The sequence below is a fragment of the Amphimedon queenslandica genome, unplaced genomic scaffold (genome assembly GCF_000090795.2).
Source record: "Amphimedon queenslandica unplaced genomic scaffold, v1.1 AMPQUscaffold_13335, whole genome shotgun sequence".
NCBI classification, from domain to species: domain Eukaryota; kingdom Metazoa; phylum Porifera; class Demospongiae; order Haplosclerida; family Niphatidae; genus Amphimedon; species Amphimedon queenslandica.
Window position 1 is genome coordinate 145,426 of NW_003546429.1, and position 14,560 is coordinate 159,985.

Here is a 14,560-nt window from a genome sequence, read left to right on the forward strand (position 1 = left end):
TAGACACTGTCTTATTAAAAATAATTATAAAATATTATTAAAAAACATAATAAAACACCAAGATATAGAAATATTCACTTTTAAGTGATGTCATTTGTATTGCTCCTGGTCTCTCCTGATTCCGTTGATAATGTCAATAGTTTGAGGCATTGAACAATCCCACAGCAAAAGGATACCACAGCGAAACAGTTTATCTAAAAAGACAAGACCAGATTGAAAAAATAACTCAAAAAATAATCAGAAAATAGTCAGACAAGAGGTGAGAGGTTATATTACTGGTTATAGAAGAGTCTGAAGAGGTTTCTGTTGTTCCATTGACAATTGGTCTAACATGAAATCCCATTCCACACGTTAATATCACGTTTACAGCTCTTTCATTAGCTGCAATACAAGAAATAAAATCATGTAATTATAATACAAAGATAGAGTCAGTTATGAGAATTGTATAAATCAGAAAATTATTGAAAAATACCCAAGGCTATAGCCCATGGTTTTTTCATAAAATGGCTCCAAAATCACCCCCAAATTTTTATTACATTTTCTGATACATATTGATGTACTTATGCTGTGTAGAAAGTTTGAGCTAATTCTGACTTCAATTTTTCAAGTTACGGCCATTTTAAGAAAATGCCAAAATTCTGAAAAATACCCAAGGCTATAGCCCATGGTTTTTTTCAAAAAATGGCTCCAAAATTACATCAAATTTTTACTACATTTTCTGATACATATTGATGTACTTATGCTGTGTAGAAAGTTTGAGGTGATTCCAACTTCAATTTTTCAAGTTATGGCCATTTTAAGAAAACGTCAAAAATCTGAAAAATACCCAAGGCTATAGCCCATGGTTTTTTTCAAAAAATGGCTCCAAAATTACATCAAATTTTTATTACATTTTCTGATACATATTGATGTACTTATGCTGTGTAGAAAGTTTGAGGTGATTCCAACTTCAATTTTTCGTGTTACGGCCATTTTAAGAAAACGTCAAAAATCTGAAAAATACCCAAGGCTATAGCCCATGATTTTTTTCAAAAAATGGCTCCAAAATCACTTCAAATTTTTATTACATTTTCTGATACATATTGATGTACTTATGCTGTGTAGAAAGTTTGAGCTGATTCCGACTTCAATTTTTCGTGTTACGGCCATTTTAAGAAAACGTCAAAAATCTGAAAAATACCCAAGGCTATAGCCCATGGTTTTTTTCAAAAAATGGCTCCAAAATCACTTCAAATTTTTATTACATTTTCTGATACATATTGATGTACTTATGCTGTGTAGAAAGTTTGAGCTGATTCCGACTTCAATTTTTCGTGTTACGGCCATTTTAAGAAAACGTCAAAAATCTGAAAAATACCCAAGGCTATAGCCCATGGTTTTTTTCAAAAAATGGCTCCAAAATCACTTCAAATTTTTATTACATTTTCTGATACATATTGATGTACTTATGCTGTGTAGAAAGTTTGAGCTGATTCCGACTTCAATTTTTCGTGTTACGGCCATTTTAAGAAAACGTCAAAAATCTGAAAAATACCCAAGGCTATAGTCCATGGTTTTTTCCAAAAAATGGCTCCAAAATCACTTCAAATTTTCATTACATTTTCTGATACATATTGATGTACTTATGCTGTGTAGAAAGTTTGAGCTGATTCCGACTTCAATTTTTCAAGTTACGGCCATTTTAAGAAAACGTCAAAAATCTGAAAAATACCCAAGGCTATAGCCCATGGTTTTTTCCAAAAAATGGCTCCAAAATCACCCCAAATTTTCATTACATTTTCTGATACATATTGATGTACTTATGCTGTGTAGAAAGTTTGAGCTGATTCCGACTTCAATTTTTCAAGTTACGGCCATTTTAAGAAAACGTCAAAAATCTGAAAAATACCCAAGGCTATAGCCCATGGTTTTTTCCAAAAAATGGCTCCAAAATCACCCCAAATTTTTATTAAATTTTTTGATACATATTAATGTACTTATGCTGTGTAGAAAGTTTGAGGTGATTCGGACTTCAATTTTTCAAGTTACAGCCATTTTAAAAACTAATCATCATTAAAGTCAGCTATCAGTAATTACTTGTAGTTTTAATTGACTGTATACTGCGGATTGGATTGATGTGTCTCTTGGTGATGACCAGAGGACTCCCTGTAGTCGTATCAAACACTATCATGTGACCAGAGGCTGTCCCCACCCACAGGAAGGACTTGTTCCCGGAATTATAAAGATACATTGCCGTCACTCGTGAATTATAGACCCCACCTTCAATTGCGAGAGATCCCTGGGGACTGCAAGAGAAGAATAATTGTAATTATAAAAACTTTGAGAATAAAAGGGACTGACAATATAAATTTACTGCATCATAAGACTTACTTTTGTTTGGCTAGAGATGTGAACACATTAATATTCATACTGTGGCTACCATCTTCAATATCCCAGGCTTGTATGAATGGTCCATTGTGATATGAGGTCCATACAAAACTATCATTAGCTTCAATGCAGGTTAAGAACTTTCTAGAAGAACTGTAACAAAAATTAGAAATTATTTAAATTTTTGACACAATTTTAAGGCATAAAAATGCATGTAACAAAAATTGATGATGTTCTTAAATCAATTCTGGCAGAATAAGATTCAGTGTGATTGACTCACTCTTCACAAGCGACCCATTTAAACAAGACCTTTAATTCTTTTAAGCTGATGACAAACACTTGCAGTTCACTGATTACGTATAAACGATCATGGAGTCTCTTCATTCCTTTGATGGGGCCTCTATTGAGAAGAATATCAACCTCAGGACTAGCGTTAGGAGTCTGTAGAATATCACAAAATAATAAATAAATATGTATTTATATCAACGTACCTTTATAGATTGTGAATCAAAGGCAACCAAGTGACCATTAGCCAATCCCATAAAGACATAGGACTTTCCTTCATAACGTCTCCTAGAAGATGAAGTGGGTGGAGTCATTACAAGACTGACCACACCTACTTTACATAACAAAAGCAAAGGACGGAGTCCTCCAGTTTTGCTAGTTTGTGTTCTTTCCTGTTCCTCTCAGTTCCTCCTCCTTCAGTTGACCCATTTCCCTCAGACACAATAACATGGCCGGTATTAGTCCCCATTAGTATCCAGTCTTGATCCACTATTAGCATACAATAAACCAGGGTATTCTGGGGAAGCATACGGCCCTGTTAGGAAAGAGAGAGAGAGAGAATTAAGAACATTTTAAAGTTAAATAGTTTATCAATACAAGGTAACCTGAGGTTGAGCTGCTTTATCAGTAAGATTAATCACTGATAACTAAAAGATGACAAATATTAACAAAGACACATTTATCATCATGTGCTGTACCATCGACTGCTGGCCGGCATCACAGCTGGTCAACCAGACCTCAGTGCGCACTCCATGCTTCTTGTTCCCTTTTGGGTGATAGTTCTAAAAAAACAACCCATCCTTAAGATAAAGTAACTCAATGGAATGTGATCCATTTAAGGTGACAATCATCAAACTTCCTTACCCTAACAGTGAAGGCAAGAACTTCCCAGTCTTCATGTATTGGGACTACGTGTCTCAGCGCCATGAAGTCTGGCATACACATCCGATCAAATATATCTTGAGCCTATGATTAACCATTAATTAACCAGTAGTTAATTAACCAGTAGTTAATTAACCAGTAGTTAATTAACCAGTAGTTAATAACTCCTCACCCTGGGTCTGTTATTAGGTACGTACTGGAGACAGTGTCTGATGATATCATGCATGTCAGGCCAGGGGGCACCCCCATAATAACTGGGATCCTTGATCAGCCGACCCTATAACATTAATAATAGTTAATTAACAACTAGTTAATTAACCAGAGTACCTCTTCTACTGCCTTGTCCTTCTCGTGGGGCATTAGCTCCTCAAATGGTGTATGACCATCAGTGACAAGTTGAAACAAGACGATACCAAATGAATAAATATCCACCTGCAAATGAACAGTATAGCTAGACCATTTATTCATGGTGCACCTACCATTGTGTTGTATGGCATTTTTGATGTTTTTGCTTTGAGTATTTCTGGTGCCTTGTATCCTGCTGTTCCAATATCTTGATTTAAACCAGTTGTTGTGGCAAATGTTGATATGCCATAATCAGAGAGCTTAGCATTAACCTTTGAAATAAAGAAGGAATCTTAAACTTACGTGTACAAGAACTTACTGGAGAATTTAGACTAAGAGAAAATATGAGAATGTTACTGGGTTTTAAGTCACGATAAATGATGTTGTTTTTGTGAAGAAAAGCTAAAGCACTAGCTACCTATGGAGAGAGAGAAAGGGAGGGAAGGAGAGAGAGGGCAACAGCTGGTCTTACCTGCATAGCAATCCTGTGTTTGAGGCTAGGACTAACAGTACTGTATGGACTAAATGAAGAGAGTGATCCTAACTCGGCATATTCTATCAGGAGCATCGGCTTTGGTCTCAAACAGACTCCAACAAGACCAATAATATTAGGATGATCCATTTGACTCAATATGGATACCTAGAAGAAACAAGAGTTATCATGAACACTGTAAGAATAAATCATCATAGGTGTACTTACTTCTTGTCTGATGAGTTGGTTTGGTGTAGTACTGTGGAGCTCAGCAACACGTGGTGAGAAGACTTTAATGGCTACGGACTTCTCATTATAAAGAGCTTTAAACACTTCTCCAAACCCACCCTTCCCTAGCACTGTGGCTGGACTGAGAGAGGGAGAATAAGACCAGCTGGGTAATAAACTTACTTTCCCTCATCCATTACAATACTGTCTCTTGATACATGATACTGAGGATCAAGATCTGATATCAATATGTCCGGGGACTATTAAAACAGGTTAATTAACTATTAATATATTAACTGCACTAACCAGTAATTCCAGTGGCACAGTGTCTTTATGTATTGGACACATAATCTCGTCTTGCTTCAGTGAGATCAACTGCAGTTCTCTCATTGGGAAAGCATGTATAGAAAATGCTAATTATCATAATAAATTAACGAGCAGTCATTGGGTGTGGTCAGCTATTACCTGGACACAAGGGACAGAGGGCAGACGGGCTGACCAGTGCATCCCCTGAGGTGATGCTAATGCTCCGTAGACCAGGAAACCATTCGTCAATGAGAGTCTCAACGTTATCAACGACAGAACACAGCAACCTTAAGAGGTACTGTAACAATAATAATAGAATTAATAACTGACCTTATCCCCAGGGTAGTATTAGGTACTGTTATATCAAATTCATTTTTACTTGATTCCAGCTGCTCAATCATGAAGTACGCATGCTGACAATAAATAAATAAAAATATTCACAAATGATAAATATTTGAAAGAGTTAAACTCACGAGAGACCAGAAGCAATAGAGTCCACTATACCAGTGGGAGATTGTGACTGCCTCGGGTAACTGGAATAAACAGATGAACACATAATTATTATTCATTGATTAATTAATTAACATGATTAATGAAGGATGACTGACCTTGATTGCTTTTTTAGGAAATGATAACAGTCGGATGATAAGGCGTGGCCAGAACCCAGGGGGAATGAATATCATTTTATATCGTCTTATGATCTTATCTGTGTTCAATAATGGTTATTAATAGTTATTAACAGTTATTAAAGTGCTAACTGTCTGATGGATGTAGAGTGATTGAATCTGGTTTCTCTTTTGGTAGGTAGGAAGGAATGAGAATGAGTTCATTAGAATACTGCAAGGCCACGTCAAACCTTAACAATAATAATACAATAATTATAATTATACTCGTGTAAACTATTGGTCCAGTTACCATTCCATGAGACGAATGTATTCAGAACTGAAGTCAGGAGGGAACTGGGATCCTCTCAGTATCAGTGGAAGATCCTTTTTACGTAGCATCTGTTTATCAGAAGCAGATCATAAAATATATGCACATGTCGATCTTACTCCTTTTGATATGATGGTCAGATGTTTCATTGTAATGATCTTAGCCATAACAGAACAGAGCCACTGCGGATCAAGAAAGTAGAGGTCAGACAAATTAGACTGGATGTCGTCGTAATGGAGTAGAGTCCCACACTCGTGGAGGAACTTCACTGCTTGTTCCAACTCAATACTGTCCATGCCTTGGGTCAGAGAGGAACGTCTCATCAATTCATCTAATTGACTCCGACGAATAACACGGAAATTACTTTTCACTTTATTGAGCCGGCGAGACTCCTCCTCTAGGATATTAGATAGTTCCTAAAATGAAGAGAAAAGGTAACAATAATTATTAATTAATTTGAATCAAGTTAATTACCAGATAGCTAGCTGGTACTAGTTCCCCCATTATCTTCTGTCCTCTTAGCTTTGCACTAAATAAAAAACAACATTATTCCACAACTTCAGATTAATACATGTACAAGTACAGTGCCATGGGGTATGGTGGTACTTACCTGTCTATCTTTTCTTTGATTTTATTTCTCAGATGATCAAGACCAGCTTTCTGTCCAACACAACTCACTTCAGCAAATGTGACATCATGCGGGAATCCTAAAAGAATTAAGAAAACAAAGTTAACACACTTTAAAGCAATAATTAGCATTAAACATTAGGTTCTCTTAACATGATTTTAACACATTCTTAACACACTATTAACACGTGTTACCTGGTTTGGTGATGATCTCATTAATATTCTGTCTCATGTTCTTCCTAACACTATTGAAGTGATCTGAAAGAATTATTATTATTATTATTATTATTATTATTATTAATTATCGTGATTACCATCAGCAATCATGTCCCTGTGGGTCCCTACTACAATGACGGGTGAACCAGGAGCTCTGGCCTCAATATTCATTAACCAAGGGACCAGTCCATCCAGTTCTGACTCCGCCTTACTGATGTTGTACGCTAACTAAAAGAGTAAAAGTAATACAGAATGCCCTCCCCACACACTGCCTGCTGCCATGCTGCCCCTTCTCTTACAATGTAGATGGTTCTTGGCGTCAGGAAGCACTGGTGGGTACTGTAGAACTCCTCCTGACCAGCAAAATCCCAACAGTTGATAGAGTACTGAACACCAGGACGCTGCTGGTAGCTACAGTACATACATGTACATGTAATAATATGTATATTAATAACTATTAATAACTACCAATAACTATTAATAACTAACGTCCATTTCCTTATTTGGACTCCAAGTGTTGCAGTGTTTTCAATTTTTGTTGACTTGTCATTAATTATGTTGTGAAGCAAGGTAGTCTTTCCTTTAGCAGCTGATCCAACGACTGTCAATTTCATAACGTGACACGGTTTACTCTACAAACCAATCAATATCAATGATCAGTATCAATACCACTGATCAGTATCAATCAGTATCAATGATACAATCAACTAACCTGAGTTAGCTTAGCTTTAAGGTAGCGTATGATGGCTCTAGCATTCTGGGTCTGGTCAATATCTAAATTCTTCAGACCCTGCAAGTTTAACTACAGGGGGGTATGATGAATACATGTCCATCTTATATCAGACTAACGTAAAATAGGAAATCAAGTTTTCCCATTTCGTTGGGAAGATGCCTGATGTCTTTATTGTGACTGATGTCAAGAGAAGTGAGTGTTTTTAACTTTCCAATATCAACTGGTAGCTGATGAAGAAGATGAAATAGTAATAATAATAATAATAATAATAATAATAATAATAATAATAATAATAATAATAAATAATAATGATAATAATAATAATAATAATAATAATAAATAATAATGATAATAATAATAATAATAATAATGATGATAATAATAATAATAATAATAATAATAATGATAATAATAATAATAATGATAATAATAATAATAATAATGATAATGATGATGATGATGATGCTTACTTCCTTTAGTTTGTTTTCTGATAGAACCAGGCGCTCAAGATGAGGCCAGAATTTATTGCAGTCACTCAAATCAAGCTAAAGTGATATATCAGTATCAATATCAGAATCAGTATCAATAACAGAATCAGTATCAGCTTACTGATGATATCTTGTTGCTTCCTAGTATCAAATGTTTCAAACCTCTTGATCTCCACATGTAGGGAGGAGGGATGGAGAGGAGCCCATTGCTAGTCGCATCAACTGATTGAATACTGAGAGAGAGAGAGAGGGAGAGGGGGAGGGAGAGATTAATATGTACCCTGTTAATTCATGTGACATACACTAGAGCTGTTTTGATGAAGGTCTGAAACTCGTGTTCTTTCTCTACCAGTTTATTGTGACCAATCTTCAAATCCTGCAATGAACAAGTGTATTCTGCAGCCTCACCAGATATAAACTCTAAAAACAAATAAGCAAACAAATAAATAAACAAAAAATAAACAAATAAATAAATTAATAAGATTGTATTATCCTAACCGATGCAGTTTCTTGATGCGTCAAGGACTTTGAGTGAGTTCAAACCAGCCAAGAAAGCAAAAGGAAGTTCTACGATTGAGTTTCTGCTAATGTGCAGCTCCTGGAGACTCTTCAATTTAAGGTCTTTATCCTCAATCAGTGATATAGAATTACTATACACCAAATACCTCAGTATGATAACACAGGTACAGTGCGTGGGCGTACCTGTTTAACATTAGTATTCTCAATGCTGGGAACTGGTCTCCATTTAAACCAATTGGGAAAACAGTTAAACTATTATTGCTCAAATTAAATTTAATCAAATGTGATAGAACAATTTTTTCTTGAGGGAACTCCGCTATCTAATGAACCACAAAGTGTCACATGACGAATGAGTCACATGCTCTTACGCTATTCCCGGCTAGATCCAACTCAACAAGATTGGAACAGAGTCCAATCTCTAGGGGCAACGAAATGAAACAATTCTGACCCAGCTGCAAATTCTTGACTTGAGATAATTCCTAATAATAATAATAATAATAATAATAATAATAATAATAATAATAATAATAAATAACCTCAAACAGAGCCTCAGGTAGTCCAGTAAGCTTATTCTGTTTCATATCCACGTAGAGCAACTGCTTCAGTTTGGCCGGTATTGGATCAATAACTAGAGTATCCAGTGACTCCAGTTGATTGGCTGATGCATCAATACTTTTAATATAAAATGAACCAGAAGGTCCCCCGGGGGGACTGAGGGCAGCTGCCCCATCAGGTTGGTCTGCCCCTTCATCAGTTGAACTAATTAAAGATGATAATAGCTCTGACCTCTTGTCCTTAGGCATTGCAGTAATGGAGTCCAGTAATGTATTGTACTGAGTCTTTGAAGTTCCACCCAATGCGACCACACCTACTTCATCACTGGACTGAAAAGGCGACGATGATCTTGACTGAGATGAGTTTATTAGTAGAGTGGGCGGAGTTGACTGTCTCTTACTCAGCTGGTTTTTAAAAACTGTCTTCCTAACGTAGACGGGACTAAAAGTGTCTCCTTCGGCAGCCATTTTGTTACAGGCTCCACTGGAATGAGGTAGATTGGCAGGTCCCTGTTGCTGGAGGAGGTCTAGCGTGTTAAAGGGGAGGTAACTAGCACCTGTTGTAGTCTTTGAGATGAAGGTGTGTCTCCGCTGAGGGACACGCCTACAAGACTCATCATCTCTGCTAGCAACACTGCCCCGCCTACTGTCCTGTCCACTGCCCCGCCTACTGTCCAGCCCACTGCCCCGTCTACTGTCCAGCCCACTGCCACCCCCACCATCAACCTCATCTTCTCCAGTCCCACCCTCTTTAGCCACGCCTTCTCCAGGAAAACTACCTTGAAATTGTTCGTAATCTGAAGACACCAGTGCATCAGCTTGTTTGGGACTGAGAGGAGGTTCTTTCACCACGGGGACAGGGGAACACACCACGGTTGGCAGAGAGGGAGGTCTTGACGCCATTAGTCTTCGCTGTCTCTCCTTAACGTAGCGAGAAGGAGTTGAGGAAGGTGGTGATGAAGAAGTATAATAAACTTCAAATTTATTAGCGTCCCAAGACTTGGCTAGTTTATAAGCATCTTCAGCTTCAGAAGGTCTCTCTGGAGTAGACCCGTACCCTGCTGCTGGGGCCACGCCTTCTTTATTAGCCACACCCCCTCCATCAACAGCGTCTCTTTTGTCTAAGGAGTCCTTATCGGGTGAGGTACCTGTTGAGCTCCTCCTCATCAGTCCAGAGAGAACATAATCCAAACTGTTCTCTCGTCTGTGACCTCTTGATCGGCCGGTGGCCCTTATACCAAGAGACGGGTAGATCCAAGATGGTTTTATCACTTGAAGATCCATTCCTCCGATATTTAGAATACTTTTGTCCTTATCTAGTCCGAGGGCCTTTAGCAGTAGTCCAATGATTGGGTCCAAGTTCTTTCTCTTTGCTAGAACGAAAGCATCTTTCAACAGCGTCCTGTTGGTCAGTCTTGATTCAAGGACAACCTTCACTACGTCAGTGGAACTGATCGAAACTGCTTGATAGATAGCAGAGTCTGCTCCATGAGGATCATTACTGCTATTGACGTCAGCTCCGATTCTAACAAGTAGTTTAATAGCCTAAGAGAGTAGAGATATGTCAGGTGACACTGGGTCATGTGACCATAAGTACCTCAATCATAGAATGCTTCACTGCTGAGATTAACATCTTCTGTCGACAGTCCTCCTTCAAGCTTAGACTATGAACAACATCAATAGCCAATTCATATATCACTGGAAAAATTAATAAATCAATAATACATCTAGTTTAATATTGACTGGCAGTTTAAAGGTAAATGTTCTAACATACATTGTTCAGGGTTGTCAGTGTCAGTATTGTCAAACTGAAGGTCTTCCAATGGTTTGCTGTAGAGGAGTCGAAATATGTTAGTATCAACAGCAAATTCAACTAATATCTGGGGCATTAGGTTAGGACAGGACTTACATAAACTGCAGGCACAGACCAAAGCCTATTAATAATAATAATTATTATTATATAAATAAATAAATAAATAATATTAATATAAATAAATAGTAATAATAAATAATAATTTGAGAGCTACATGTAATTTTTGGAAAAAACCATGGGCTATAGCCTTGGGTACTTTTCAGATTTTTGACGTTTTCTTAAAATGGCTGTAACTTGAAAAATTGAAGTCAGAATCAGCTCAAACTTTCTACACAGCATAAGTACATCAATATGCATCAGAAAATGTAATAAAAATTGGGGGTGATTTTGGAGCCATTTTTTGGAAAAAACCATGGGCTATAGCCTTGGGTACTTTTCAGATTTTTGGCATTTTTTAAAAATGGCCGTAACTTGAAAAATTGAAGTTGGAATCAACTCAAACTTTCTACACAGCATAAGTACATCAATATGTATCAGAAAAGTTAAAGTGATTGCAGTAGCAATTCTTGCCTCAATGGTGAGTGTTGGTGATTGCTGTGTAGGAGCCAGGAGGCTGCACAGTGACCAAGCTATCTTCCTACAGTCCCTAGGGTAGGTGCTGAGATGATCCTCATCCGCTAGTATGTGTATCAACATCAGACACTTGTAGGTAATGGCTGCAAATGGAAAGAATTAAGAATATTAAATATACTTCACAGCAACAGGCTTTATGTACATTCTCCCATGTTCCTGTCCAATATGGCGATTAGCTCTCTAAAGATGCCAGACTCATTAAAAACAGTGTGGACCTTCTCATCTATTAATAATAAAATAATATAAATTATACATTAAATAGTCAATACTGACCTAACTGAGCGAATATGATGAGGAGTTCAATGGCACTTTCAACCAGCACAGAGTGGGTGGGTTTGTACTGTATGAGGTTCAACACACGAGCGTGTACATTCTGTTGAATAGCAGCTGCTCTGAATCTACCTGTGAAAGGAAATTATTTAAAAAAATAATAATAATAAGAGTTGAGCAGCTGAAACACAAGTATCAATTTAGCAGGAAATGCAATAAAATTGAGAATTTACTACTTTTAATTTTTAGCTTGTAACTTTCATCATCACAAAGTTTGTGCAAAAAAACTCATTAGTTCCATTGTCACGAAATCCGTGACAGCAAAAACCCATTAGTTCCATTGTCACGAAATCCGTGACAAGCAAAATTTGTGAGAATGGAACTAATGGTTTTGCTTTAAAATTAATTAAAAACTATGCATCTGCAAGTACATACATGTACATGCATATGTGATTATTATGCATCAAATAGCCATTTTAAATTCACCATTATCCGAGAGACAAGCCATCACTCCAAGGGCCTCAGCAGCAATATCAGGAGCAGCTGTGTGGTTATCGAGTATGTCGATGAGGTCATATATGGCTTCAACTTGAACAAGGAAGTCCTTCATACCAGAAGAACTAATAAGAGATATCATTTACCAGATCTCTATGTGTCTTACCCTGGGGACATTATTAAAGCCAGCAGTGCCCTACAGCCATACTGCAAACACCTTTCAAATCTAGGTTCCTGTATACCTTTGAATCTCCTTAAACCTTCAAAAATGGCAGAAGCACCTCCTTTATCTAAGAGAAGCTTCCTCAAACGATCTACAATTAAAGTAAAGCAGCATGTAGGTAAAATCCTTTTGTCTTTGCATGTGTACACAACCCTTCTTATAATGATCATGAACCATGGACATATTAATGTAACTTACCACTATCCACTCCAAGGTAATAAACAGCTAAACAAACTGACTCAAAAACTTTATATTGCTGAGTATCACTGAGATTGGAGAGCAACACAACCCAGATCCAATTGATAATAGGAACACTGCACAACCATGAGATAAACACACTCAAATATAATTATCATAAAATACCGTATTTCACCAGCAGTACTTAGAGATGATTCTTCATTCCCTCCTCCTCCTCCTCCTCCTCCCTCTCCTCCTCCTCCTCCTCCTTCTCCTACAAACATGTGCAGCTGTGGACTGGCTTCAAAGAGGCCCCCGAGACACCTACAGAAAGCCTCTTGGAACTCTGTATCGGACCCATGAACCTCAAAGACACTCGACATAAACCGAAGGAGGTCCTCTAGTCTGAGGTGGTTGGTAATAAGGGGCAGACGAGAGGAGAGGTAGCTAAAGAGCGAGAACCCATAAGCACAGAGCTGGACTGACTCTTTATAATGGAGCTGGAGTGAGGAATAGACCAAAGAACTAAGAGGAACTGATGCTGCTAGCTCCATAAAATCTGTCGATTCTAAAAATAAAATAATAAAACATAACTGAAGCTGTCCCTAGCTCTTATACCAGTAGAGGCCAGTGACTCAATGACGCTACAGAGGCTGGTAACAACAGGAACGTCCTCTTGGTAGGACTGAAGGTACTCCAGTGACAACTGAAATAGACTGGACTCAAGAAGAACCTGTTTGCAGCGGTCTATAAGGAAATGAAAGGACAAAGTAATAACTTTGGGAGTGAATGAGATGAACAACAATAACAACAATAACAACAACAATAACAACAATAATAATAACAACAATAATAACAACAATAATAACAACAGAGATAGAGTGTACTTCTGTCATGTCTAGTTGCAATCGACCAATCAGATTGCTTGATTTCTGATTTGATTTGTTTGTCTGGAAGGTTAATAAGTAACTTTCATTAACTTTATCAACTTATTAAGGTTATCTAATCAACCTCTGGCCTAACAATCCTCCTTGTGTGATAAAGCAATAGATACCTCACAAGTATCTTCTTGTACATGTACAATGTATATGTACATGTACATGTGTATGTACATTAATGGCTGAGTAACAATCACTGGAGTACCCAGTGTTATTAATATTGTGACAGTGAATTGTATTAAAGTATATGTGTGCATTGTATGAAGGAGGAGCTGTACCTTCTGTTGATATTAGTCTAAAGACAAGAAAAACATTACAAACAATCTCAGGATTGCTGGAGTGAAGTTTCAATACATCAAACAAGATGGAGTGGAAATTTAACTGAAGGAGATTTATATGAGCGAACATATCTAGAGAAGGAAACACAAAGCAATCACAACAAATTGTAATTATTTATTATTCTAATTAAGACACAAAGAGTGGGCACTTACGATCCCTGAGAACATAAGAGAGAGCAGCTGTGCTGCCAGTCACAATATAAACGTCAGAGAGATTGTTCCTAAGGACACCTGCTATGTCTAAATAAGCCTGAGACTGACTTAACTCTTTACAATAGAGAGCTACAGTGTAGAGAATAAGTAATAATAATAACAACAACAACAACAACAATAATAATAATAACAATAATTCTACCATGCCTACTTGCAATTGACCAATCAGATTGCGTCCTACGAGGTAAATATAATCGCTTATTTACCTCGCCGAGGTAAATATGGCCAACTTATTAAAGTCGCCAAACAGGTTTTCTTAGTTATTTACCTCGCGGACAGCCCGGGAGCAAACAGGTTTCTAATTATTTACCTCGAAGCATAGCTATGGCGTCTGGAATAATCATTTTTAGCAGAGAAAGCAGCAAAGAACATCGAAAAGAAAGAAATAGAGCCTCAAAAGCATTGGGCCATGTGATAAACTTCTTAATGGGTGGAGTGGAATTGGAAAGGCGTGTTCTGGGCGTGTTTTACTGTACACACATGGCGCGAGTGAGGAAGAGATTTT

General features: G+C 37.3%; 1 protein-coding gene across 1 annotated transcript in view; it reads right to left on the bottom strand.

Moving 5' to 3' along the window:
* Positions 1 to 9: 9 nt before the first annotated feature.
* LOC109583022 (leucine-rich repeat serine/threonine-protein kinase 2-like) overlaps positions 10 to 14,560 on the bottom strand; it is a 15,501-nt gene continuing 950 nt past the window's right edge. The window contains exons 6-58 of the mRNA XM_019998168.1: positions 14,207 to 14,232; positions 13,996 to 14,124; positions 13,783 to 13,914; positions 13,185 to 13,313; positions 12,753 to 13,134; positions 12,588 to 12,703; positions 12,333 to 12,480; positions 12,158 to 12,291; positions 11,675 to 11,803; positions 11,544 to 11,624; positions 11,339 to 11,484; positions 10,730 to 10,889; positions 10,553 to 10,653; positions 8,938 to 10,500; positions 8,770 to 8,880; positions 8,585 to 8,721; positions 8,381 to 8,532; positions 8,185 to 8,302; positions 8,004 to 8,115; positions 7,865 to 7,939; positions 7,511 to 7,621; positions 7,374 to 7,463; positions 7,151 to 7,293; positions 6,961 to 7,072; positions 6,760 to 6,889; positions 6,641 to 6,703; positions 6,429 to 6,525; positions 6,293 to 6,347; positions 5,938 to 6,234; positions 5,801 to 5,889; positions 5,644 to 5,741; positions 5,494 to 5,591; positions 5,359 to 5,418; positions 5,216 to 5,298; positions 5,045 to 5,172; positions 4,886 to 4,992; positions 4,763 to 4,839; positions 4,580 to 4,721; positions 4,352 to 4,519; positions 4,199 to 4,297; positions 4,014 to 4,151; positions 3,862 to 3,966; positions 3,707 to 3,811; positions 3,517 to 3,618; positions 3,351 to 3,434; positions 3,258 to 3,299; positions 2,988 to 3,187; positions 2,859 to 2,940; positions 2,648 to 2,808; positions 2,371 to 2,520; positions 2,077 to 2,285; positions 277 to 381; positions 10 to 194 (exon numbers count right to left, since the gene is read on the bottom strand). Of these exons, the coding sequence (XP_019853727.1) occupies positions 91 to 194; positions 277 to 381; positions 2,077 to 2,285; positions 2,371 to 2,520; positions 2,648 to 2,808; positions 2,859 to 2,940; positions 2,988 to 3,187; positions 3,258 to 3,299; positions 3,351 to 3,434; positions 3,517 to 3,618; positions 3,707 to 3,811; positions 3,862 to 3,966; positions 4,014 to 4,151; positions 4,199 to 4,297; positions 4,352 to 4,519; positions 4,580 to 4,721; positions 4,763 to 4,839; positions 4,886 to 4,992; positions 5,045 to 5,172; positions 5,216 to 5,298; positions 5,359 to 5,418; positions 5,494 to 5,591; positions 5,644 to 5,741; positions 5,801 to 5,889; positions 5,938 to 6,234; positions 6,293 to 6,347; positions 6,429 to 6,525; positions 6,641 to 6,703; positions 6,760 to 6,889; positions 6,961 to 7,072; positions 7,151 to 7,293; positions 7,374 to 7,463; positions 7,511 to 7,621; positions 7,865 to 7,939; positions 8,004 to 8,115; positions 8,185 to 8,302; positions 8,381 to 8,532; positions 8,585 to 8,721; positions 8,770 to 8,880; positions 8,938 to 10,500; positions 10,553 to 10,653; positions 10,730 to 10,889; positions 11,339 to 11,484; positions 11,544 to 11,624; positions 11,675 to 11,803; positions 12,158 to 12,291; positions 12,333 to 12,480; positions 12,588 to 12,703; positions 12,753 to 13,134; positions 13,185 to 13,313; positions 13,783 to 13,914; positions 13,996 to 14,124; positions 14,207 to 14,232 (7,915 nt within the window). The 3' untranslated portion in view covers positions 10 to 90. The remainder of the gene's footprint in view (positions 195 to 276; positions 382 to 2,076; positions 2,286 to 2,370; positions 2,521 to 2,647; positions 2,809 to 2,858; positions 2,941 to 2,987; positions 3,188 to 3,257; positions 3,300 to 3,350; positions 3,435 to 3,516; positions 3,619 to 3,706; positions 3,812 to 3,861; positions 3,967 to 4,013; positions 4,152 to 4,198; positions 4,298 to 4,351; positions 4,520 to 4,579; positions 4,722 to 4,762; positions 4,840 to 4,885; positions 4,993 to 5,044; positions 5,173 to 5,215; positions 5,299 to 5,358; positions 5,419 to 5,493; positions 5,592 to 5,643; positions 5,742 to 5,800; positions 5,890 to 5,937; positions 6,235 to 6,292; positions 6,348 to 6,428; positions 6,526 to 6,640; positions 6,704 to 6,759; positions 6,890 to 6,960; positions 7,073 to 7,150; positions 7,294 to 7,373; positions 7,464 to 7,510; positions 7,622 to 7,864; positions 7,940 to 8,003; positions 8,116 to 8,184; positions 8,303 to 8,380; positions 8,533 to 8,584; positions 8,722 to 8,769; positions 8,881 to 8,937; positions 10,501 to 10,552; positions 10,654 to 10,729; positions 10,890 to 11,338; positions 11,485 to 11,543; positions 11,625 to 11,674; positions 11,804 to 12,157; positions 12,292 to 12,332; positions 12,481 to 12,587; positions 12,704 to 12,752; positions 13,135 to 13,184; positions 13,314 to 13,782; positions 13,915 to 13,995; positions 14,125 to 14,206; positions 14,233 to 14,560) is intronic.